At 41.1% G+C, this 26,436-nt stretch overlaps 1 protein-coding gene across 3 annotated transcripts; it reads left to right on the top strand.

Annotated features, from left to right (window-relative positions):
- Positions 1-207: 207 nt before the first annotated feature.
- zfyve28 (zinc finger, FYVE domain containing 28) lies at positions 208-24,986 on the top strand. Of its 3 annotated transcripts, none has more exons than XM_080041903.1 (14): positions 208-545; positions 14,807-14,947; positions 17,203-17,340; positions 17,542-17,744; positions 17,888-17,977; positions 18,099-18,188; positions 18,283-18,384; positions 18,497-19,975; positions 20,217-20,312; positions 20,806-20,969; positions 21,060-21,176; positions 22,802-22,903; positions 23,049-23,152; positions 23,288-24,986. In XM_080041903.1, exons 1-14 carry the CDS (start codon positions 510-512, stop codon positions 23,417-23,419), a joined length of 2,994 nt encoding a protein of 997 aa, XP_079898029.1. In that variant the 5' UTR covers positions 208-509; the 3' UTR covers positions 23,420-24,986. The 3 variants fall into 3 exon arrangements, with proteins under 3 accessions (XP_079898029.1, XP_079898028.1, XP_079898030.1); XM_080041902.1 differs by having other exon boundaries at positions 22,799-22,903; XM_080041904.1 differs by lacking the exon at positions 20,217-20,312 and having other exon boundaries at positions 22,799-22,903.
- Positions 24,987-26,436: the final 1,450 nt, after the last annotated feature.

Below are 26,436 nucleotides of genomic sequence, written 5' to 3'. Positions count from 1 at the left end.
TATATGGTCTGTTTTATTATTGTATTATTCCCATAAACGCAGCTGGGGGCACGGTGTTTGGGAGCGGCACTTGATGGCACCACTTCCTGGGAAAGTGGGAGGTGAATGTTGTCAACGTGACGTGACTGACTGTCAGTAAAGAGACGTTGGGTGGGGGGGCACCGAGCAGCAGAGCCGTCGCCGCTCCGCCAGTGAGTCTGTATCGTCGGGACTTGGAGAGTGGACAGGCGGGGGGAGACTGGCAGCCAACCTCGGCGTATTCAGGGGAAGATGGAAATAAGTCTTCTATTTCGAATGCCTCCTTTGAACGCTTTCAGAGCTGCATTGTAGCAAACGGTTTAGGACAACTTACCCGGGGTTTGAGTTTTTCTACATTTTCCGTTTTGTTGGAAGCCACCAGCGCGAGCTAGCTTAGCAACAAACCGACCGCTGATACTGTCAGACACACAGGTAGCCTACAGCAGAGGAGAGAGGAGGGGTTGGCGACAAAGGAAGGTGGCGAGGTAACGATGAACCGCTTCCGAAAGTGGCTGTATAAGCCGAAGGTAAGTTATGTCTTATTCACACCCCATGTCAGCTCTGCAGTCATTAGTTTTTATATTTTTGTGCATAGCTTTGGAGATAGCCAGGGAAGCAGCCGATCTGTGCTGCTCGCTAGCCCGATTACTTCAGCCAGTGGCACACATCTGCTAACGTTAGCCTGTGATCCTGATGTTACACTGTGTTAACCAGCAGCTCTTCCTTTGTTGTTGTTGTTGTTGTTCATGATGCTTTTGTTTTAAAGCGCTATGTCAGGGCTTACTATGTTACAGCAACTGAATTACACCGATTGACTTACATGCTGCCTTCAGCTGACTTTGTCATTCATGGTAGATATTGGTGATTTATTTTCTTTTGGTAGCCTATAATAAAAACAAAAACACATTCTTTGTAAATCACTTTCTATTATAACATTATTATTGGTAACAATAATGGCACCAATTATAATGATAATGGTATTTATGTAGGAAATAATAATATATTTATTTATTTTACAAAATAGAAAAATCAGTTAAAAGTAAAATAAGTTTTGACTGAAAAGTAAATAGAAAGTTATTTAGAATCTCAGGGTTGTAACTTATATGTATTTTTTTTAAATTATTATCAATGAATCTGCCCTTTTTTCTAATGAGTAAAAAAAAATACCCTGAAGTAGGGATGGCCATTTAGAATGTTTTCCGTTAAGATTTAATGTAGCCTATTTATAGTGAAATACGTGAAGCATTAGAGCAGGGCTCCTGACCTTTTTTGTGCCAAGGACCGGCATATTAATTTAAAAACAATTCAGGGACCAGTAGCCAATTTATATGCCTACATTTTGACATTCACACGACACCTCGTCTGTTGTGAGAAGAGGTCTAGTATGAGAATGTAGGAGCGGAAAGTGCAATAAGTGACTGAAAATGGACATTTACAAATGTACAGGCTAAGGGATAGGTACCCTAACTTTCTGGGAGCGTACCATGGACCTATTATAAAGTTGAGCGTAGCCTACTTTCTTACTTTGCATTTTTACATCCGGAGTCCGGATTTGAGAGAAATTAAGATGATTTAATTTTTTTAACCGTTTAACCTTTAGTATTAACTGGTTAAAGATCTTCTTAACGGTTAACTGGGACATCCAGCCCAAGATGACATATTCACATTGCTTGTTTTGTCTGAATACTAATCCAAAGCCTAAATACATTAATTTACTACCCCATAAGACAAATAAAGGCAGAATCATTCCACACAACTGAGAGGCTGGAAATAGTGTTCATTAATTTGTTTGGCAATTAAACTTGAAAAATGACTGAAACGGCTCATTGATTATAAACATATTTGGCAATAATTTTTCTATAATGACTTCATTAAACGACTAACTGTTTTATCACCAGAGCATTTGATTGGGCTTGATTTATTTGTTGATTGTAGACATCACACGGAGCTGGATAAATTGGGAAAATAAACCCATCGCACCAGCTGCAGCTCAGGCCCAGGAGGACACACCATTTGTAGGCAAAATCATCACTATTGGTGGTGAGCGAGTAAGGGATGTGTTGTGATTCTTTAAATCAAGCTCAGAGTGTGGAAACATGCCTGACACAGCAGAAGAAGTATTGAAGGCTCGGTCGCCTTGTTAAATGAACAGTTTAATATATGCCAACTCCAGCACTTTTTAGAATGAGTGGAAGTGAATATTTGTCCAGGAACAGAATCCTTTTTGATTTATGGGTGTGAAGGGGATAAATTGTATCTCGCAAACACACAAAACTGCCCAAATATGAGGCAAGTTTTGGTTGATCAGTATATAATCCTGTAGTGATTACTGATATCTTCTTGTGGAAACTTTGCTGTGTGGCTGGAAAAACACAGCAAATATTTATTTGAAAAACACTGTGAAATGAAGCCCCCAACGAGTACTATACAACATTCCAAGGCAGGCTCTTCTGTTTTTCTTTATTATAAACATATGTATAGACATGTGTGTATTTATTTTGTTGGTTGTCAGCAGGTTTCTATATAGATAGAAATCGAGGAAATTACACTCCAGACAGCCTTTTAAAGAAGCTGTTGACTCTTGTGTCCAGTTGTATTTCTTGGCATACATAATGATATTTTCAGCTTTAAAAGGCTTGTCAACATGTTTTTTGTAATCGCCAGTGTAAGTTAATAAGTAAGCCTCTCTCTGGTAGTGGAATACACCCCTGATTTTCCATATTTAATAATAACAGCAATTTGAGTTTTTGAAACCCAAATGTCACACAGGAGGGATAAGATAAAATTCCTTTGATTACATACCATCCACCTGTTCTTTACCACATTCACACACCTGCGTCAATCCTCTTTTCTGTTTAACCATGTTTGCTGTCACAGCGTTTTGTGGTCCATTGTTGGGGGTTTGGCCTAAGTGTTAGGGTTCACCACCAGTGTATTGTCACATTACTGAATGCCTACTGACTCTGAAGGGCTGGACAATTACATCAGTGTCTTTTCTGACAAATCACAGCCGTGGCAGGAATGAACAGAATTAAACATAAGTCTGTGGGGTTTTAAACAAGCAGACGTGCTAAAAGCCTCTGTAACTACGCCAAACGGTATGAAAAGACAACAGTAATGAAAGGACAGAGATCACTTTGTGCTTTTGTTAATGAAAACAGCGTCACAGCTATAGCAAGTAGTTTCTCCTTTTGCACCCAGAGCAAATATTCCGGGTGGCAATTAAAATCTGTGCACAACCCCACATATCTTGGCATTTATATCTGAACACACTGCATTGTCAGTCTGCATAAACTCTAAGCCGTTTATTATTGAACTGTGTTCTCCTGCAGACGGAAAAGTGTCGAATCAGCGTGTTCCCTTGACTGAAGCGGTGCTATTGATATTTCCAGAGCCGCTCTTTACCTCTCCAGATAAGTCCCACTGAGGAGGACTTTTTTATCGCCCGGCTCCCTTTTTCAGTGTGTGTGAGGGAAAAGTGTGCAGCTCGGTGAGGGACATAATGTACCTGTCTATTCCGCTTGACTCTGCCATCAAAGTGCCAGCTAAAACCGGAAAAATATGAACGTGCAAGAAGGGTATTGACCATGTCTTCTGTAGGGGGAGCGGCTCACCCAAAGCAATGACATACCTCTGTATAGTGACATTTTTTCCACATTCCTTCTCAGCTTTTATACTATTTTAGCAGTTTTTTTTGTGTGTGAATAGTTAACCTTAAGTTTCCAAAATATCTAGAAAGGATGTCTTTGCATCTTGCTCTTGGTAAACTTCAACTGTACATTCTGCACTGACAAGTTTTAGATTGATAAAGAGGCTTCGGAGAAGTATTCATAAACAAATCTGCTTCATCATCACACATAGCCAAACAAAGACGAGAGCCGGCTCAGGTTTCCGAGCAGCCAAAATGGCCACTGTCTCCTCCTCATCTCGCATTCATCGGTGGCAAACTTGCAGAGTGACTGATGGCATGAGAGAGAGAGAGAGATGTCAGGAGGCTAAGCCTGTACACTTCCTATGTAGCCTGTGTTCCTCTCTTGGTTGTTATTCCATCAGGCATTCAGGAGCTGACCTTCAGCTCCACACCACCTCATCCGTCAGCGTGACGGGCTCACAGCTCGCACCAGGCCGGGTGCACTCACCTCCATCTACAGGACGCTACTAATTTGCTTCTCATTCCCCCACTGGACAGTTTAGTGTGTGGGCAGCTGATACTTTCTTGCACTCCTCTTTATCGAAATGTCAAACAGATGTAAGTGTGTAACAATGTAGGATGTTTGCAAGTGCATGGACATACAGTATGGGATGCTTATGCCCTATGACTCTGATAAGGTCATCCAAACACCTGACGGATCACTGATTCTGCAGAACTAGGAGAAAATACGTTAGTTAAAAACAAAAATATAAATGTGTTTTTTTATGCTGCTTTATCTTTAGTATATGGTAAACATATAAAACCAGTTTTGGATTTAGGTTTGTAAGACACCAAGCTACAGTTAGGCTTTAATTTAGCAGTTGCTATGATTGCGCTGCATTTAAATATAATATAAAGCTGTATTTCAGTGAAAAATATGTAACTGGAGCTGTAGCTAATGATTATTTCCATTATCAATTAATTTGCAGGATAAAATAATCAATCATCATCAGAATCTCTTGAAGCCCGAGTTTGCATATTTAAATGTCTTGTTTCTCATAGCAACACAAAAACATTTGGCATTTGTGTTTTAAAAAAAAGTAAAACATTTATCCTAATATCAAATTAGTTCATCTCAAATAACAGTTCAACATATATATATTCGATAGTTTGAGGTTAAATTTAATTAAATCCTCTGTTTTGGGTAAAGAACAATATTCTGAAATTATTTGCACACATGTTAAAGAAAAACGACGAGGCATTTAAGTATTTACCGTGGTCGTAAATCACTGTCAAGTCTCCATAAAAGATGCCTTTAGAGATGTTTGTCTACACTGTCAAAGAAAAAAGCTGCCGTGTTGACAGCTGATGGTTTTGACAAAAGCTAGATTAGTCTTCCTTCTGCTGCCAGCTGTGCAGACCCTTCTTAAAATGCATCGGTTCAATTTGATTTTGTAAAGGAAATGTTCATCTATGAAGAGGCGGCGATGACACACGATTAAAACAGCAGTAATAACTATAAATGTCTTATTACAAATTCACTAGAATCTGTGTTGATGTAAAGCAATGGTCATTAGAATGTCTTTTCAGTCACCTTTTGACTGATAGAAGTCATGAAATGTGACTGTGTTCATGCGTTAAGTTTATGACTTTTAAACACATTTTTAAACAAAATACAACATTTCAGTTGAGAAAGCTCCCGGATTGTTTTCATGTAACTAGAGCTTAAACAATAAATTAATTGACAGAAAATTGATCTGCAACAAGTTTCATAACTTTGTTCGTCAGATCTACTATATATTAAGAGCTTGTACAAGCCTCTTAAATGTGAAAATCTGTTTCTCCGATGTATAACATTTGTAATAGAATATTGTTGGATTTTGGTCTGTTGCTCGGATTATATTTAAGGAATTTTATAGACCAAACAATTCATCAAACAAATAAGACTTGCTCCTTTTAGGTTGATTCTAATTGAATATCGAAAGTAATCGATTAGTCAGTCGACAGAAAAAATAATCGTCCCTATTTTTGATAATAAATTAATCACTTTAGTAATTTTTTCTGTCAAAAATGCCCAAATTCACTGCCCCCAACTTTGGGATTTGAGGGATTTGCTATTTGGAATATCTTTCATTTATAGGGCAAATTAATAATTTGTTGATCAAAACAATAATCAGCTGACGAATCGATAAAGAAAATAATTGTTAGTTCGAGACTAATTTTATACTTGATGAATTCAAAATGATTACAACCTATTCTTGCCAATATTTAGTTTATTTTCCCATAGTTAATATGTATGTCAGAAAAATATATGTACATACAAATACTCATCAGTTATTGTTGTTGTTATTATTATACATCATCACTGCTCTTTTTTATTGGAAATATTTTGTCACATTACACAGAACTGTTGAGTCATGGCGGTTGAATTCCTCAGTAATGATTGTTCCCCTTTCTGACTGGCTGTAGTAGGTTCTGCTGTTGTTTTCATGATTTATCTCAGCCTCTTGTTTGCCCGTCGGTTGTCATCGATCACTACCGTGGTTTGTTTGGGAATATTGCAAACGCACGAGCAGGAGAAACGGAGGGCCGGCAAAGCAATTAGGGTCTTGTCTTTGCAGAGTTGGTTCTGCACAGTTGGCACAGACTTGATGGAAGAGGGAACTGCAAACTGCTGAGCAGCGGCCAGCATGCCTTCATATTTAGCCCTTTTTCTGGAGTTCTTTGTGGACGTCCCATTCTGCTTACCCACCAGCCGGTAATTGATTTGGTGTCAACTGCAGGGATTTAGAGAGCTGACCCTAGTGCACATCGAGACAGGCCTGACGATTGAAGGCCTCTTTAAATTCATTGCAGGATTGGGGAATCTGGAACCACCGTCTAAGGTGTGTGGAGGCGATGATTGAAAGAAAGTGAGACTTCAAGGTACCACAGAGAATCAGTGAGTCCTGGTACCAACTGAGAGGCTGCACTCATTTTCTACACATCTATCTTATCGGTAATAATTTGTACACTGATCAAAGTTTGTTATTTTTTTATTCCACTCTTTATTGTCAGTGATGATTAACATACAGCGTATGCTCAAGGTGCCCTTTGTCTAAAATATGAGTAAATATGACTATGCGAGGTAGAGCCAGAAAATGAAAGGCCACCTCTGTTTTAGCAGCAGGGGAGATTGGGAGGAGAGGTGGATAAAAGTGGGGCCTGTATTTTTGGGATTAGATTTTGGCCTCAGTTACAGTTGAGATAAGATTTGAGGATGTTCACTCTTAAACAGCTCTAGTGTTACTGTATTCGAGGGCTGTGATGATAATGGAAAACATTGTGTTATGTGTGATAGATAGATGGATATTAATATGTATGTGTTCTCATCTTAACACCCGTAATGTCTAACTGACAATGGAGGTTAGAAATTTGTCGGTGCCAGAGTGATATAAAGCTTCTTCTTTTTTGCCAAAAGACAAAGAGTTCCTTCTTTTTCTTGTGACGATGATGATATGTATGACAGCGTTCATACCAAGTAATGCCAGGCAAAATAAATTGTTGTAACGGGGGAAAATGTATTAAGAGTAGTGGAAAGATGCTAACAGATAACTACTACTGTTTTTCATATCTTTTTATGAGTTTGAGTTAGTGCAGTTTGCACGTAGACTTGCACACATTTGATCTCCAAAGACAGCCAGCTGTTTCTGTCCACGGCTGTCATTGTGCATGATTTGGAAAGTCCTGGGCAATGCCAGCTTTCAGTCGCTGTTCATAACAATGAAAGGTATGTGGATGGAATTAGACTGACCATTAGTCATGCACATCCTCAACAGTGAAGAGGGGATGTGGGTCAAAAATTTCATGGAAGAATCATCATGACAGTATAGGTAGTTTTGTTTGAGTTTGATTTGCTTCAGTGAAATTCCTAGATGTAAGTCATGCCTGTATTTTCTCATCTAAAATCTTCCCCTCTGTCACTGCAACTCAGCAGCCAGTCCTGCATTGTATGACCAGATTATTTGTTGCGTAAGAAGAAGAGGGGTGTGTCCCGACTTGGCACCAAACTACTATCAGGGGATCCTAGACACGCCACCCAAATCCTCTGCTGCCGCCCTTGTGTCACCTCGGCCTGTCATGCTAAACCATGTGTCAGGCACATACACAGGTCATTTGCTTAGTCCTATGCCAGATTAGGACAGCCCTTAGATAGTGGAGACAAGCACACAGATTATGCCATCAGTCCAGATGGGCAGACCACTCTGAGTATATTGAGTCGATTGACTGAGCTAAATCCGTAGTCTGCTGTGGATCCAACTTTCAGCTGGTTAGTGCAGAAATAGCCCTCAGCAGTCTGTGATTAGTGCACTTCATTTAATTACACTTTTATTAATCAGAAAGTCTATCCTAAAATGTGACCAGAATAATTTTAAAACGGCCGGAGTTCACGCTTGAAAGCTCGTTCATCAATAACTTGGTAGCTGCAGTAAACAACACGGAGGCGAGGAGAGAAACTCCTGATGCAAGCTGAACCTGAACGAACCCACTTCAGCATAACATTGCATTTGCAGAAAGATAATACTTTTTATTCTGCCAAACTTAATATAAATGATAGTCCAGGAAGTTTCCTTGTGTGTTACCAAAACAATTGGCTCACTCTTGACAGTGCTTTTATGCTGAATCCTGAATAATAAATAAGGCGATGAACTGTATCCGGCTGCTTTTCTGCCAACTGACTGAATGAAGCAGAGTGAACTGGTCCCCCCCCCCCCCTCCCCAAAAAAAAATATTTGCCTCTGATCCCTTGGAATGCAGCCAGAAGGCAGCAAATTGAGCCTGGAATAGAGTATGAGGGCAGGGGCAAGGTTTCTCATAAGTCCCTAAGTGGGCTCTGTGTGTGCCATGCACCAATGCTGTGGACGCCTCCGTCATCCCGGCAACAGTCTGAATAGAAAGGAAAGCCGAGAATGGACAGCTCAAGGAGAAAGCTGGTTGAGATGACGTTGATGGTACAGCAGCACGGAACACTCAGTAACACGTTTCAATAACAGTCACACGGTCATCGCCTGTTATTGATTTCATGGTAAAGAAAAGCGACAGAACTTTCACACAGTCATTGTGAAATGATGTGATTGAGGGCCGCGGCTCAGCAGTAATTGTCTCTCTGGATGAAGTTGCATGAGTCTAATAGTCTGAAATGAGGGAGTTTGTGACCGCAGTGGATAAGAGTCTTTAAGAGTCATCTCAAAGAGAGGGCACCCAGGGCGACTGACAGCAGGAGCAGAACAGGAGAGTGGCACGCCGCAGGGGACAGGACTCCAGTCTGCTGAATCATTTCCTCACTAACTGGAGGTATAGGCTGTCATTTGTGGTGATGATGACACAACTCGCAAGTTCAGGAGTCCATTCTCCAGATGTTCACACACTTAACCTTTTGTTAAAGAAGTTATAGGAAGGTGTCGTTTCTCGGCTTTTTAACTTGATTGTTGTTTTTGTCATCGTATATGTATTTCTTCTCAGTCTGGATGTTTACTAAGTTGGAATTGTTTAGCTTTTTGTAATAGTTGAATGTGACTGCAAGTTACTGACGACATCTTTTTTTTTACCTATTTACTCTACGTTTAAAGCAGTGGTTCTCAAAGTGCAGCCCGCATTGAATTATGAATTATTAAAAAAAAAAAAAAAAAAAATCATATTTTTTTATTTTTTTTTATTTTTTTAATTGAAACGCATGGAGGGGATGCGTCCCCCGTAACAGTAAAAACAGTACAGGGGTCGAAACACAAATATCCCTTGTCAAGCCCAATACGATGCACTTTCTCACATTCAAGGTGAATTAGATTAGGTCAAGTGTCTAAGGATGGATGCTAACATTATCTGGTTTCTAACTCTTTTGCCTAAAGTTTAGCTAACAAACTAACGTTAGCTAGCTGCTGATAGCCATGGAACTATCTGCCTAGTTGACTGCTGATAGCCCACCCTGTTTATTTCCAATGTATAGTGTCATAATAGTTAACACTGCTGCTGCATCATGAGTAGTGAGTCCTACAAAAAAACACTCCAAAAGGTGATACGTTTTCAATGTGTAGAAAGTTTTGAACAATAAAGTAGAATGTGTGTCAATGGGAGCGAGTTGTCTTTTCCTTAACATTTCCACCATAAATGAATACAGAAGACACAAATTACTGCATAAAAATTAACCAAAATGCACAAAATGAAGTGTTCGAACCTCAAATTTTTCTGGGGGACAACCCCCAGACCCCCGCTTTTAATGTGTGTTCCCCAATGTTGAAATGAGACCTAGCCCTTCATTTATTACTTTAAATGTGTTAATTACACAGTATTGGATGCTGACCAATACATGTAAACTGTAAAGACGCAAAGACGCTGGCCATTGAAATTATTTCAGTTTTATAATTTTTTTTCCTTCGGCCCTCGGTCCAATGTTGGGTTCCTAAATTGGCCCTCAGCTATCAAAAGTTTGAGAACCCCTGGTTTAAAGTAAATGTCAAGGCCAATACTTTACTCTGTGCCAACAACAAATGTTATGTAAGCAGATGATTAGGTAGGCATTCGTCAAACAGACAGCTTGCCTTTTTTGGGGGTTTTTCAAACATCATTATTACTGACTCATAGTCCATGTACTAATGTAACTATATTACCATTTAAAGGTGCAGTGTGTAATATGACATCATCAAATGGTACAATTCTAGATCTCAACAGTTCGTCTCTATGGCTCCCGTTCAGAGAAGCAACAGAAATTCTTCGAGAACATTCCAGCTGGTAGTTCTGATGGACACAGTGTGGCCAACTGTTCCATTCTGTGCTTCTGTAGAGCTGAAGACATTCCAACTATGACGCTTCCAACATGGCAGCGCCCATGCCTTGGTCCATGGTATGGAGAAATACGGCGATATAAGAGACCCTTTCTAAGGAAAATAATAATAATAAAAATTCAAAAAATCAGCTATTATGCACGAAATTAAACATACTTATGGATAATAAAATAATTTTCTACCAAGTTTGCTATGAAAACAATCCCCAAATTATACACACTGCAGATTTAAGGCTTTACATTTGAATTTCAAACAAAGAATTGGCTTCATTTCATAACCTGCATGGCCGCATCTCTATGACTATATTAATCCAGGTGTAAACTGTGCTGAATTTGATTACATGTTTAGGGCTTTTGCCTTGACCCAGAATTTGGTTGCACCATCCGCTATGAAGCTAGTTTTGCTTGTCATATTTTTTTTTTAAGGGGTGCTAAAAAACATTTGTTGTGCTGTCTTATCAAAAGCAATGTAAACAGGAAGTCAATGCAGCCTAAGCTGTAACATAACTGCCAAGTTGTAATGGCCAAACAATATGTTACACTCAAAATTAATATTCAATGATTAGACCGAGCAGCTTATCTTGCTGCTTATCTAAAAATAAAATAAGCATGTGTTGAACTTTGTCTGCCTTTTACGTTTCCCCCATGATGCATTGCTGCAGGAATGTTCCCTCTTGCCTGAGGAATGCAGCAGCAGGAGGAGGCTATAGGACGGCGTCTGTTTCCAACGCGCCGTTCCTCCTTTTGTCAGCGTTGGCCTATATGCTTCAGAAAGTCTCTAAATGAATGCCACCACTGTAGGCCTGTGTTGTGCCTGTGCTAGAAAAAGGTCTTTCACTGTCTCCCACTCCTGTTTCCTGTTGGGTCATCATGACATTTGTATCATAGGCTCGTCATTGTGTGGCAGCTGGGTAAAGTCCAGTCAGATCTGACTCCTGTTTGGTGACATCATTGCCTTTGTCGCTGTTCAGAGATTTGGATGTAAAGATAAACACCTCCTCTTGCTGTGAGTTTGTTTGCTTTTGTGCTCTGCTCCCAATAGCCTATACTTTGAGACACCCACTCGCATTTATTTCCTTCATAGTAATACCAATGCAATGATGAGTATTGCAATGCACTGTCTTCTCTCTGCTGATAATTATGTCTTATGTCAACCCCTATTTCTCACGGTATGTAAAATACGTATGTAATGTTGTTAAGAAAGATAACTTGAAGAGTGTGAAACACTTGCTATAACTGCCTCATCTCATACAGACTCAGAGTTTCCTGTTCAAGTTTGATGTATTTTGTGCATCACTCTGCCAATTTACGTGTTCAGTTAACATGACAGAGGACAGAGACTTCTAAATTCACACACATGAACAAAACATGAAGGAAAAATTTTGATTTTGCTCTTTGGGACAAATTGGGATTTAGTAAAGAAATGCTAAACAAAACTGCTCAAGTCCAGCGCTGCTGTTCTGAAACTCAAGTATCACACATTAAAGGACCATACCAGTTGTTTCAAAAACTACAAATTATCTTTTTTCAACTGCATTTAAAAAATACACAAAAATTAATGTTACCATTTGTCAAAATCAGAAGTTAGCTTTTTGTCTCCTTGTGCTTTGGTATATCTCAGTCCTCCAAATAACTGTTCTGAATAGGTTTTCCCCCTCACTGTAATAATGCGACAAGTGCCCCAGCTCTAGGTTTTATCTCTGTGTTTTCTCCTTGCCGTTTGTTTCATTATTAATGAGAGAGAGTGAGGGGAACAGCGCCATGTATCATATTCAGAGAGAGAAGCGAGGGGGGGCCCATAGGGAGGAGCAGCACGCAACAGGAAGCATTGCAAACTTAAGGGAAAAGCTCCTGTGTGTTTTTTTTGTTGGTAAATACGAATTCAGTTTGGCTTCATGAGGAACACTACCGGAGATTTGACGCACCAGCTCTCCCTTCTTCCAGTCTGCACAGTCCTGCTGTGTTTTTAAGCTCCCGTACCGTCCCTGCGTTGGTATGGTTTGCGATGATGCATGTGATCTCCATTTCCAAAACCATTAACCTTTTGATCAACACGAGCCGTGTGTGTGTGTGTGTGTGTGTGTGTGTGTGTGTGTGTGTGTGTGTGTGTGTGTGTGTACAACCAGTGTTTGTTGACGTTATGATTTAAAAATTGGCAGCTTGATTGTACTGTAAAATTTTCATTTAAACTTTTGTTTTATTTTGGGTTAAAGGTACAAATGATCAATTGTGTTTAGTGTGTGTGCTGTATGTATTAGCTGTCTGTGTGCTACACCCAGCAGCATAGTGATTTGCTGCACTGTGCTGCCCCTCCCATCCCTGCTCACACAGAGGGGAGCATGGTTGGATATAATGACATAAATCCTCTAATTACACCTAAGCTTTCACACTATTTTATTGTTAAACCCTCTTGTCAGGATTAATACAATATAAAGAATAAAAATAATTTTACTTTCCCATACTTCTTGTAAATGTGTTTATGCGTGACTGGGAATCAACCCATTCTTGTGTTTGCTCCTGAATCATCCGAACACACTGGCAAATTGAAGAGCAATCTGTTGTTAAGCTGGCCTACACAACGCCCTACTTACCTGGTTTTTATTTTCGTCCCCCACAGAACAGCAGCAATGGCATGTTGCTGTATTATGCTGCCCTCTTGTCTGTGCTGGTATTGCCTTCACACTATTTCTCCCAGTTTCGTGGTATGTTTGCTTGCCATCAGGGTCTACATCCCCTTGAGTTAGATTCACTTCTGGGTGTTTTGTGTTGGGGGAAACTATGCGGGAGGAAATACTCCACTTGTTAACACAAAAGTGCTGTAGTAGCACAGTGTTGCTGTAACCAGGAGACTTGCTGAGCATAATATGCAACTCATGTGTTGACTCACACACAGTTAGAAAACCACAGAGCATCAAACGTTTTATCTTGGAGACTGCAGTTGTCCATGCATAACTCGCGGTGAGCTTTAAACAGTGTACACATATTAAATCCCCCAAGTGTGACTCATTTAAAGCTAGTGTAATGCATGAGGACAGGTCCTTCTCCTGTGTATATAGTATTGCTGTATTTCTTCTGACTACATGTTTGCAGTTTAAATTAATTGACTCACCTTATGAGATATGAGAGGGAAGTTTTGGACACTGGTGACTGGGGAGTTTATTCGTATCTCTCATATTTAAGTAAGACACACTTTTCTTTCCCAGTCAGCCTCTGATAACAGAAACACCTAGCACATTGTCTCTAGACTTGTTATCCTGGCTTGGCCTGGCCTGTGTTCTGCAAAGAGTCAAATAGAGGTCTTGTTTGCTTTGAATATTCAGTGATTTCTTGTGAACTCTGTTTCGGGGTCACATGATTTCTCGGCTCAGATATTTGGGGCCCCAGTGTAAGAAGCAGTTAGTAAAGTACACTTCACCTTTTTGCACCGAAGGAACTCTGTTGTGATCAGTGGATCCTGGCAGCATGACTTCCACTAGCTACAGCTCATATCCTGTGATTGGAACCCACAGGATGTTGAGGATATGAGCAAGCCATTAAAATATAGATATTATATTATATAGATATTAATAGATTCTCAATTATCTGGGGACAGAGAAAAGAGTTTCAGCTTTTTTGAAAGGAGAAAAAATAGGCTTCTGTCTAACTGAGGCTGCATGCACCTTTTTAAAGAGGGGTCAGGTTTGGTGTAGGTTGATTCAAAGTCAGAGCACAGAAAATATACCAAATGAGTTTAAGAGAGTGGATAATTGTGAAAACTACAGCTGTAACAATCAGTCAAATAATTGATTAATTGCTTTGAGTCTTTTTTTAAGAGAATACAATTAAAGGTTGTAGCTTCTCAGATGTGAATACTTTCTGATTTCCTTCTTCTATGATAATGAACTAACTATTTGTATTTTTTTAAGCCGTTAATCGGACAAAACAAGAAGAAAATGTGAAGAAATTCCTTTTGGCTTTGGGAAATTGTGATTGGCATTTTTGTTTACCATATGGAGACATTTTATAGATCAGACAACCAATTGATTAATCAAGCAGACAATCAACAGATTTATTAATAATGAAAAATGGTCATTAGCTCCGGCCTTAGTGCAAACTACTGGACTGGCATAAGATGTCGAGAAAGAACGCGCTCAATGAGCTATGCAAACATGGTTACTCGAGGACACACATCACATCTAGAGGGAGGGGTAGACTATACATTTAAGACATGTTATTATTTAATCATCTCAGTCATTTTAATTTATATCCATTTCTGTGTGGAAATTCAGTGCATTGCGTCATGAACAGCCATACCAGTATTAAAAAATGACCTCCTTGTGTCTCTTTGCGTTTCCGTGCAGAGAACGGACCCTCAGCTCCTGGCCCAGTTCTACTACGCTGATGAGGAGCTGAATCAGGTGGCCACTGAGCTGGACAGCCTCGACGGCAGGAAGGACCCTCAGAGATGTACACTGTTGGTCAACCAGTTCCGCTCTTGTCAGGTCAGCAGGCACACAAGCCAACACAATCTTCTTCTTTCTGTGAATTTTATTTTTCTATAAAAAACAATAAATTCCAGTCTATTTAAATTCATATTTACTTTCATATTATGAGATTATAAATAACACAAATAAAAATGAAAGTGAATTAAAGCTTAAACGGAGTTGAAGGAGAGTTTCACAATTTGTCATTAATCAAACAATATACAGTTTCCAATGTGACCATTGAAATAGGTTTTGCACGCTGTTATCATTCATCGTGTTACTCACACACATTGTTCATAAAGTGATCCCTTTCTTATGCCCTTTAAAAATGACTGATTGGGGGCAAAATCTACACCCTTCATTTTGTGAAGAAAATGTATTCAAAAGTTTATCTTAGCCACTATGAGGCTTGTCATCCTTTGTATTTAACCTCAGCTTGGATAAGTCTCTTGAGTCTGAGCTACGAATTATTATATCTATTTTAGATTATTTTAAATGTACATAATTGTCCTGCTGGACCCTGGATAGGCCTGGAAGCTAAATAAAGACAGCACTCTTATCACCTCTTTCTTGATACAGGCGTAGAGATATGACTGTTGCCTGACAAAACATTGGTTGGCAAGGGTCCTTGTGTCAAGTAGCCTTTTTTTGGAAGCAGCCATTGCACATGCTAATTTTTGTGTTTGATAACACTGAGTTGTGTGTTATGTGGGTTATTAGTAAATGGTTACAAGAGCGGCTTCTTTAGTAGGGGGCTCTTGGCTTTGATTGAGGAAACGGTTTTTCGAAACAGCAATGGGTCGAAAATTGTTATTTTTTAACTGCTTAATAAAAAAGTAGGAATGTTAAAATATAAATGTACATTTCAGCAATTGTACATGCTGGTACAGGTTATTGTTTGGGGTCTGTATGTTAGGGCTGAGGGGAGCGTATGCTGCATCATGCTGAGAGAGCTGGAGGTGGTGGAGGGAGGTTGTCATCTGGCCTGTTGTGCCTCAGCCTCCCTGCACCTGCTGCAGCACACAGGAGAGAGCCACTTAATAAGGTCATCACTTGGTCCCCGACTGTTCTACTCTCTTTCCCCTTCCATCCATCCCTCCGCCAATCTGTCACCTTGTCTTTCTATGGTATTCCTTTCACTGTTTCTTTCTCTTTTCATTGTTCTCTGATTACCCTTATTCCTATTTTACTTTTTAAATGAATTTTGTTATCAACCCAAGTAGTGTCAACTGAGGCTTCTCAGCAGTTGTGAATGATTAGCTCTTGTAACGGATGTGTGTCTGTACCTCAAATTAGTCTGGGATTATCTCACCCTAAAGAATTGCAGTGAAAATGTGTTAACTGCAGACTTAAACAGCACTCGTGTGATCAGAGAGGAGTCTTTTCAGTGGCGTGCCCTCCTCAGGGGCTTTGTAGAATGAATTAAGCAGCATGATACCCCACAGCCTAGAGGATAGAAGGTAAGTGCACTCAAGCCAAACTTTTACACTTGAACCTGAACCTGCCACTGCAGCTATCTGCTCTTATTCCCGGCCCTTTGTTGGCATGCTGCTCATATTAAGTTAGATGACACACACAAGAGACAGAGAGATAGGAAAGGCTGAAAAAAAACATGATAGAAGCCAGTCTTTTGTGTCTCTGGCATGATGGTTATCACACTAGAGTCACCACCTCTGGATGATTTGAAACTGACAGCATGGTGGGAGATGCTCGCAGACAGTGGGGTTAGTACTCAGACAGGGCATAGGACACACACACAGTACACAGCCATACAGGAATCGGTGGTTTAGCTCTCCTTCGCAAAGCTTTTTAATCTTTCTCCTTGGGGCGAGCAGAGAAAGACGCAGTGCTGTGCCTGACAAGATTACAGTGCACAGTGCAGCTGCGGTTGACTGAAAGGCTCATTGTAAGTCATTGTTACGGCTGTTGTACATGCCAGTGGCACATAAGCTCTTGATTAGCTCTTGCTGCGTGTGACAATGCATTTTCCCTGCTGGAATTATGGGCTTCAGTTTAGTGTTATTGAAAGAGATTGTTGCTGCAAGGTTCATAATGGTGTCATGATCTTGTCAAATTGTTTTCATTTGTTCGCTAATAAATGGTCTTTGAACGCTGCAATATAATGGCCCTCATGAAAGAGTTGAGACCTGGATTATTAACCAACATTAGTAAGTCAACTGAAATACTGAAAAATAGTTTTTGAGGTACATATTTTTATCCTACTAAGTAGTTTGTTCAATTTTGTTTTCTGTCACTCTTGTGCTCCTCCGCAGGACAATGTGCTGAACATTATCAATCAGATCATGGATGAATGTATCCCCGATGACCGGGCCAACAGAGACTTTTTTGTCAAGTTCCCCGAGGAGATTCGTCATGACAACTTGGCAGGGCAGCTGTGGTTTGGGGCTGAGGTAGTGTATTCCCTCCAGCATTGGTCTGAAAGAAAACAACCTTGCACAAACCCTACACGCGTGCATGAAAATACTGTATTTCAAATTTTACAATTCACAATCATGGTGTTTGTTGATCATCACTTGTTCCACAGTAAACATTATTTTCTTAGTTTAATCTTCTGTACCAGGCGAATTTATGATGTCTGTGTTCCTATGCAGTGCTTGGCTGCTGGCTCCATCATCATGAACAGGGAGATAGAGAGTATAGCAATGAGACCCCTGGCTAAGGACCTCACTCGCAGCCTTGAGGAGGTCCGCAACATCACCAGGGACCAGGCCCTGAGAGATCTCAACCTATACACGGACCGCATGAGGGATGCATTGCGACATTTCGACGGCCTTTTTGCTGAGTTTGAGCTCAGGTAAAAGAAGGAGCAGACATTATTGCCAATTGTAGCAACACCATAACTGAAGGATTTCTTTTGAGGCTCTTTTGCCAAAAAACATTAAACAAAGCCGTGAATGTAATTACAGTCTCACTCACTTTATTTTCTTTGTTTGCCAGTTATGTGTCAGCCATGGTGCCTGTGAAGTCTCCCAAAGAATACTATGTACAGCAGGAGGTTATTGTGCTGTTCTGCGAGACTGTGGAGAGGTGCGTTCACAGCGGAGTCAACATTTTGAAGAACTTGATCTTGTACTTACCAGAAACTAAACAATATGAGGAGATACTGTGGTTAACTTTTTTTTCTGATGTGTTTTCCCATTGGTCTCAGGGCTCTAAAGCTGGGCTATCTCACACAAGACATGATCGATGACTATGAACCCGCACTGATGTTTACAATTCCTAGACTGGCCATTGTGTGGTAAGTGTTGCATGTCCTGTCGATTCCTCCGCCCACTCGCTTTGTCTTCTACTCCCTACTTGCCTCTTAAAGAATTTAAAACATTTTTTTTCAGTGGTCTGGTTGTGTATTCAGAGGGACCTCTCAGCCTAGAACGAAAGTCAGAGGACATGTCTGAGCTCTTCCGGCCTTTTCGCACTTTATTGAAAAAAATCAGGTAGGCCTACATCCTGTGAATATTAAACATCCCAGAGAGATCCTTTTATCTTTTTTAAATGACCATCTTTCCTCTTTCAATATGTTACAACAATCTTCCGATGCTTTTGCAGAGACCTGCTGCAAACCCTGTCTGAGGAGGAGTTGATAACGCTGGAGAGGAACCTGTGTATCTCTCAGGACGGGGAGTTGTCCACGAGCCAGGCAACAAGCTGCCAACCGGCTCCGGTACAAGAGATTCAGTCATCCTGCTGCCCCGCTAGTGACACCTGTGAGGGGGAGCAGGAGTCTCTAGCCCTGTATGTCTGTCCCAGCCAGGATGAGGAGAAGGCGGGAATGGAGAAGGGCTGGGAGGAGGTGGAGACGGAGGGGCGGGAGGAGGAGCAGGAGCAGGGCCTGCTGTGCGAGGAGGCGGAGGAGGCGGAGCTGGCCTGCTCCATGCAGTACGACGAGGAGGAACTGGAGCAGCTCAACATGATGGTGTACCGTGTGGGTGACGAGATGTCCACCTTGCTGTCGCCTCCCAGCCAGGGTCAGTCCCCTGCACGCCGGCCCAACAGAGGAGAGGGGGGGGCCTCCAGCGGGGCCTCCAGCACAGAGGCTTCTCCCCGCAGGCTCCTGGTGAGCCGGACGGGACGGACAGGCATCTATGTAGAGGAGGAGGACAGGGTCTTCCTCATGGACGACCTGGACGCATCAGGAGAAAGCATCAACAGCATCTCAAGAGAGGCTTGCAGTTGCGTCGCCTCTCCCTCCAAAGGGCCCCGCCATGTGCAGCGCACGCCCGGACCCCGGCCAGACTCTGCCAAGAACGGCTGGTACTCAGAGACCCAGTTGGAGCAGCCATGCCCGCAGCCGCTCAGCCAGAACACACTCTGTCCTCCTAACGCAAAGCGCCCCCCTTTTACTTCTGCTGCTGGCTCCGAACCTCTGCCTTACACCAACGGATGGGAGATGGGTTTGGAGGGGACTGCGTCTGAAACAGCTGAGGTCATCGCCCACCGCATGGGTGGAATGAAACTGTCCGCCACGGTCATATTCAACCCGCGCTCCCCAAGCTTGACGGAGCTGGCTGTGGACAAGCTGCTGCTGCCACGGCCTGTTCCCACTGAGGTTCAGCCCTGCGGCCCCCTGGTGGCCACTCACTGCCTGCTCAACTCCTGCGTCTGCTGCGGAAGCTGTGAGGACGGCCACGAGGACACCGTCTCCACGGAGACCACCACACTCGGGTTAGGACTCTCCCTGGGACTGGACAAACAATGTAAGACTGCAGCCCCCAAGTCCTCTGCGTGCCGGCTGTCCCCACTGGGTAACGAGCTTCACAGTAAAGCTGAAGTTGCTCTGTTGAATGAGGATTCAAACTCTCAGCTCTGTGAGAAGTGCCTGGTGGTGTCTCCGGGGCCGGGGCAACACGCTAGGGCCTGTGGCACCAGCGGAGGGGATGTCACGTCCCCGTGCAGCCATCAAGTGTTGACTGACAATAGGCAGCAAGCCGGTGGAGGCAGAGAGAGGGACAAGGAGATGGATAAGGACAAGCCAGGAACTAATGACTTAAAGAGTGACACCAAAGAGGACAGCAAGAGGGGCAACAGGTGTGCTATGAGTCATATTACTAGCTTTTTGTTGATGTTGTTAATCTTCTTCGGGGACAAATGACCTTGACACAGTCTTGCTTCAACATAAATATCTATTTTATTTCACCATATTTCATAATTTATTTACAATGATTCCATTGCATCATCCATTTTCCCTGTTTTGCACTTACCATTGTTTTGTTCTGTACTTTTTATTTCTCCTTTTTATTAAATATCTTTTATTTTTATATTTTTTTAGTGTTCAGAACTCCCCCGTCAGCTCTGTGTCAGATAGTGACTGTGAGAGTGTGTCGGTCACCACTTGTAGTCTGTCAAGCAGAGCATACACCCCCAGGTAACTAATCATGAAAGTGCGTCACTCTCATATGTTTGTAAGTGATTCTTCCTGCCCACGCTCTGATTATAACTAAAAAAGTCCTTGCGTGGTAGATGAAAAGATTGCTTTGTTCGTTTCCAGTCTCTATTATTGCCTTTGTTCACATTCAACCACTGATTGAAGTGTCAGTCACTCCTTCCCGAGTGGGCTACATGTGACAGCATTAATTTGCCTCCTGGCTTAAGACTGCAGATTTAATTACGCTAGACAGATTTTAGAGTGTTGATGTCCATGCAAGTTCTGCACAGGGTATTTATTGATAACAGCAAATAAAGTGGCCATTTTTAATATGCCTAAAAATATTGGAGAAATGTGTTGATATTGGATTTGTTTCCTTTTCAACTTTCATTTTACATCATTCATTCGTCCTTCATTTGTAACTTGAAGATCAAATTGAAGAGTAGGGAAGAAATAAAACTAATCTTGCCCTATCTCTCTTCGCTCTCTCTAGCCCCGTCAGCAGCCTGACTGCAAGCTCAGGGACATCGGATGATCTAGACCACCAGGAGATCCAGCTGGCCCTCAAGGATGCAAAGATGGCTGCCAGGAACAAGATCCGATCACGCTTCCACAGCAGCAGCGACCTCATCCACCGTCTTTTTGTTTGTATATCAGGTACAAGCCCTCGCTTTTTTCGTCGCTCTCCCTCCGTCTTTTTTTGTTTTTCTCGTGCCAATATTCATTATGTGTTCTGGTGCGATGCAGGTGTTGCCGATCAGCTGCAGACAAACTATGCTAGTGACCTTCGCAGCATCCTCAAGACTCTGTTTGAAGTCATGGCAACCAAGTGTGAGCAGGGAGAAGACGACCAGCAAAAGAAAGGTGAGGAACATGTCTTTGGTTAAACAGTATATCACAGTACAAAAGCAAGCACTTTGAATGGCCTTGTGTCTGAATTGTGCTATATTAATAAACTTGCCTTGCTTTGCCTTACATTGGCTCTTCCCTATATAATGTATTCAACCTTAATATGGGGACAGTGTTTCTAATTGGCCTGGATACTGTTCACTGACTTCATTAGCTCTATTGCTCAAACATCAAATCTGCTAACAAAGATTTAATATTTGACTGTAAAACTTTGTGTTCATACAGTATATTGTAAAATCGGCTGTAAAAGATTATTTTGTAATAGCTCTCCTCAGCTTTACACGGCTTTATACTAAATCTCAGCTCATTGTTAAGACATCCAGCCTGCAACTTAGATATATACTGTATGTTGACTTACCAATCTGTTTGCTCAGTTTTCAGACACGGCAGGCAGATGTTTTCAGCAAAAATGCTCTCTAAACACGACATACGACCTGCTCAGCGCTAAACGTGAGGCAGACACAGTGAACATATTAAAGCATTTAGCTTAACCCATTGATGACTATGGCAATCTAGGATGCATGTCCTTAATGCCTGAGGGTTTTCTGAAAAAATAGTACGAATTGTCAAGTCTACCAAAACCTTAATATCTAAGCCTGTGTAGCACATAGAAACATGAAATAAAATACATTTAAAAGTTAAGGTTCACAGGTTTTATTTAAACATGCTCCCTTAGCGCTTACAAACCAACAAATATTTCTAAAAATCGTCAAAATTAGATGAATTTGAAAATTATTAAATATTGTTAATAAATAGATGCAATGTGTTGTGTGATTTTCGTCAGTAGTCTATAGTAGACCTTGATTCTGCGCACCAAACGCCACTAACTGTTCTGTCGCCGACATAGCTGCCGTATTTTTTTTATTATTTTGTTTTATTTTTTTTATTTTTTATTTTTTTGATTGACATGATTTTCGGCAAACCACACAACTTTTGGGTGGTCACGTGGTCTTAAAAAAATCAACAAAACCCACCTCATGTGTATTTGAACCAATGACAGTGCATTCTATGCTGGGATTGCCATGAAAATTAGATAAAGTAATAATGCTGCGCGACGCAGCATCAGGCAGGAGAGCCAATGTGGCATCGCGCAGCAGCCGTCATCAATGGGTTAAGAGCCAGATATCTCCCTCAGATGTTGGTAGAAACCAAAAACAGAGCCAAATGAGTTAATTATTAGGTTAGTGCAGGTTTACCAATTTGGTAAAACTGAATAAATAACTTTAAAATCTGTTTCATTTTACCTCAATCTAAATTCATATAAAAAGCAGTGGTTGGGATACTCCGGTGGTGTAGTGGATAGAGCGCGTACCATATCGGCTCCAGCCTTCGTTGCAGTGGTCGCGGTTTCGAGTCCGACCCGTGGACCTTTACTGCAGGTCATCCCCCCTCTCTGTCTCCCCATTTCAACTCTGTACTATCTAATAAAGCTTGAAAATGCCAAAAAAATAACCTTTTAAAAAAAAAAGCAGTGGTTCAGTCCTCTTTTCTTGTTATTTGTTTATTTCTGCTATAATGCCTTTTCAGCTGCCTAAACACAATATGCCAGTCTTAGTTTCCTTTTCTATGTTGTCCAGCAGGTCCTGTTCTGCGTAGTGCAGTACTGGAGGACTGTGCTCTCTGTCAGGAGACCATTTCCTCATCTGAATTGGCAGCCAAGGCCCGAGAGGGCCAGTTCGAAGGTCAGTAAATTCACAAACAGTGCCACTCAGAGTTTAGTTGAAATGTCAGCCTGTTGATTTCCCCCATTGTCTCTCCATGTAGACATACCCTACTGACAGTGACAGGTCTACTTTGTGTTAACTTGTTTTTGTTGGCTCTGTGTAGACCCTCCAGACTGGGTCCCTGATGAAGCCTGCAACTCCTGCATTGCCTGCAAAGCTCCCTTTACTGTCATCCGCAGGAAGCATCACTGTAGAAGCTGTGGAAAGGTACGTCAACTCCCAGTCTTGGGGGAGCCCAGGTGGCAAAATTCTAAGACTTTTGTGTTGTTGATCAAACAGATAGCATTGTGCGTCGTCATCACATGTATAGTACCTAATACATCACATACTCTGCCATTTCAGATCTTCTGCTCTCGCTGCTCCTCCCATTCTGCTCCTTTGCCCCGATATGGCCAGGTGAAGCCTGTCAGGGTGTGCACACACTGCTACATGTTTCATGTCACGCCTTTCTACAGCGACAAGCCCAACATCTGACACCAGACTATCACCAAAAGCACACAGTCCACTACAGCAAGAGCAAATGCAATGGAAAGATCTACGGCTATGTACAAAGCAACTGTCACACCGCTCTGCTAAACTGAGCAAGGCTCCAGAGGAAGGCCTTTGCAGATGACAGGGACAAGACACACACCCACAAGTGAAGATTCGACCGGTTTCTGTTGCTTCGAAGAGACTGGTGGGGAACCAAAGGTTTTTGACTTCCGTGCCCAGCCAACATACACAAACATATGATTCACAAATGCCTGTCTGACAATGAAGGTTCAAAAGGGAAAGTGGATAGACAAGCAATCAAATATTTTAACCTGGCATTGTGCAACAGTCCTCTGTTGCAGTTTGCAGCACAAAATCCAAACAGGCTTGTTTTTTTGTTGCTTAGTTGTAAATGAAAGAACTTGTGACATATTTTCTTATGCTTTAGCGAGCTTCCTACATTTGTGCCAGAGCTCCCACGGGACTCGGATTACTCAAAAGAATGTAAGTCATGATAACCTTGTAAATAAGGATAATTCTGATAATAGCTATACTACAATGTTTTTCAGTAAACTGTTGCTGTTATATGGAACTGGAAAGCAATCTTCGCCAGGCTACCAGTCCCAGGAAAGCAAAAATTTAAAACAGACAGCTTTTTATATTGAGGTTCCTTCATGCTTTTTATGGCAATGAATGTGTAATTCTGCATCACTTTGTCAAAAGGGGTCGAGGTGCCGACAAGCTTGATCGTCTGGTGGCAATGGGCTGTGCCCATTGCTTTTACAGTTTCGACATGGCATGATTAGTTTTCTGGTGGGTAGGATGGATAAAAGGGATTCCTTAGTCATCTCTGTCAGGTCTTGAAGGCCCCCTAGTGGAGAGTTGACCTCTCTTCGCCATGAAGTGTACAATTTGTTCTCAATGAGGGGCCTTCTCAGGTGCTGGCCTATAAGACTGCAGGCCAATTTTTCCTTTCCTCACACTAGACAAAGTGCAATATCCTGACCACTAACTTCAATGGACCTGCACATTTTAATTATTCCATCTTTGGCCCTGGTGGTACTGCTGGACAGGAGTGGACATTTTGCTCCTGACCTCCTTTCTGCTCTTGAATCTGCTTCCTTTGCAATGACATCATACAAAGAAATATCTTCCATGCTCAACATATTTTACAGTTTGTACATTGGAATGGTCTGAAGTGGCCAATCTACATATGGACCTTTGAGCAACATCAATGATGTATCACATAATGGCCATTCTGCTCTGACATAATGCAGTTTCCTCAGGCATTACATAATCAGAATCACTCAACACTGTTGGATCAATCTTAATTTCATCAAAGAACATATGAACTCACTTTGCAAAGCTATGTTTTTTTCTTTCATAAAGAACAAATGTAATGTATGAAGTTAAAATTACTTTTATGTGAAATACAAGTAATCATGCAGTAATTTAAGGGCCGGATATCCTATTATTGTTTTAGAGCTTGATCTTATTTTGAAAAAATAAAGCACATTTCCATGATAAGAGCTGTGTGAAATATTCAACAAACAAATAATGTTATATAGTTTTAAATGCGATGTATATTGAAATAAATTACTTTTTCCTGTTTCAAAATGTGGACTTAAAAGGTCTCCTTTGCTTTTATTGAAAATTAACATTCAATGTCTGCCTTGAAATCAGTCAATAGATTTGTGTTGTGGATTGATCGATTTACCATCAACTTTGCTATAGTTGAGTGTTTTTATGATTGAGATATTGACTCACTGAATATTCTCAAACTATTTTTTGTTTCTATTTCCTGCCAATTGAGTTGGCAGTGAGTGAGAGCAACACCCTGCTGAATCCTTTGAGTATTGTGGAGAGTTGCAGTGACAAAAATAATAGAGCTTAGGTTTTACCACATACTTAAAGGGGCACTTCATAGATTTACACAAAGAGATCAGTTGACCACACAACCTTTTATTATCTTAATATTTTTAGAGAGGCCTTTTTACAAAATGGGTTCAAGAAATTTGGAAGATGTGGGTCTTTACCAGACATGGATTAAATTATGCTGCTGTTTGTGTTTTGGAAAATGTAGGTTCCAGAGACTCAGTCATGATATCTCAGCATCTGCTTCTTTATATTTAAATTTTGTTATCATCCTTGTCATGGAAAAACCCCAAGCCTGCAATACAATATTACTGGAGTAACTCAACACCCCAATATGTACTATACAGTACTGTACTAGTACAACAACAAACAGAAAAATAATCCCACAGGTATTGCTCTCTGCCCTGGATTAGAGAATAAAACGGCAGCAGGAAACCAATTTTGCTTACATATAATGTAATGAGTATATTTAATATATTTTTTATTTAATTTATATATAGCCTATCTATTGTATAGACCTATTATAATTTTTTGTAGCCTACTTTGGGGATCTCTACAATATGGTAAGAACTGATCTGTTTATCATAAGGACCACTAGGTGGCAGCACGTGTTTACTGTGTGTTCTTAAAATGATATTTATCAATCTGGAACTGTAGCCTAAATAATTTACCTACTAAACTATTGTAGGCTAAATTATTTAATTTTAGTTAAATTATTTGCCCGTATTGATAGGTCAATTGTTTGGCTTATCAAGTGGTTTGAAAAGCAAATCTACAACTTCCTCAATGATAATGGGTGATAAGTGTGTGATGCCCTATTATTTACTATCTATGGTGATGCCCAGCTTTAGCCTTGTACTAAATCAGTGCTTCTAGCTTACTTTGTTAAAATACTAAAATCTTAGAGATAAGTGCTTCTTCTCCTCAATCAGGGAAGCACTTCATTTTGCATTGATATTTGTGTAGAATATCCACAGCACAGCTGTTATCTCTTTTCTCATACATCTAGTTGACAGCGGATATGTCTTTGTGTGATGCGGAGATCTGTGTGGGTGAGGGAGAAAGAGTTAAATGTGTCCGGCTTTTGCGGCCTGTGATTGGCCCGCGGCTGCAGCGCTGGGACGGACAACAAGCCTTCGCTCTAT

Source organism: Ammodytes marinus (assembly GCF_949987685.1).
Source record: "Ammodytes marinus genome assembly, chromosome: 15".
Classification (NCBI taxonomy): domain Eukaryota; kingdom Metazoa; phylum Chordata; class Actinopteri; order Uranoscopiformes; family Ammodytidae; genus Ammodytes; species Ammodytes marinus.
Note: the sequence above shows the minus strand (reverse complement) of the source record. Positions and strands in the feature narration are given on the sequence as shown.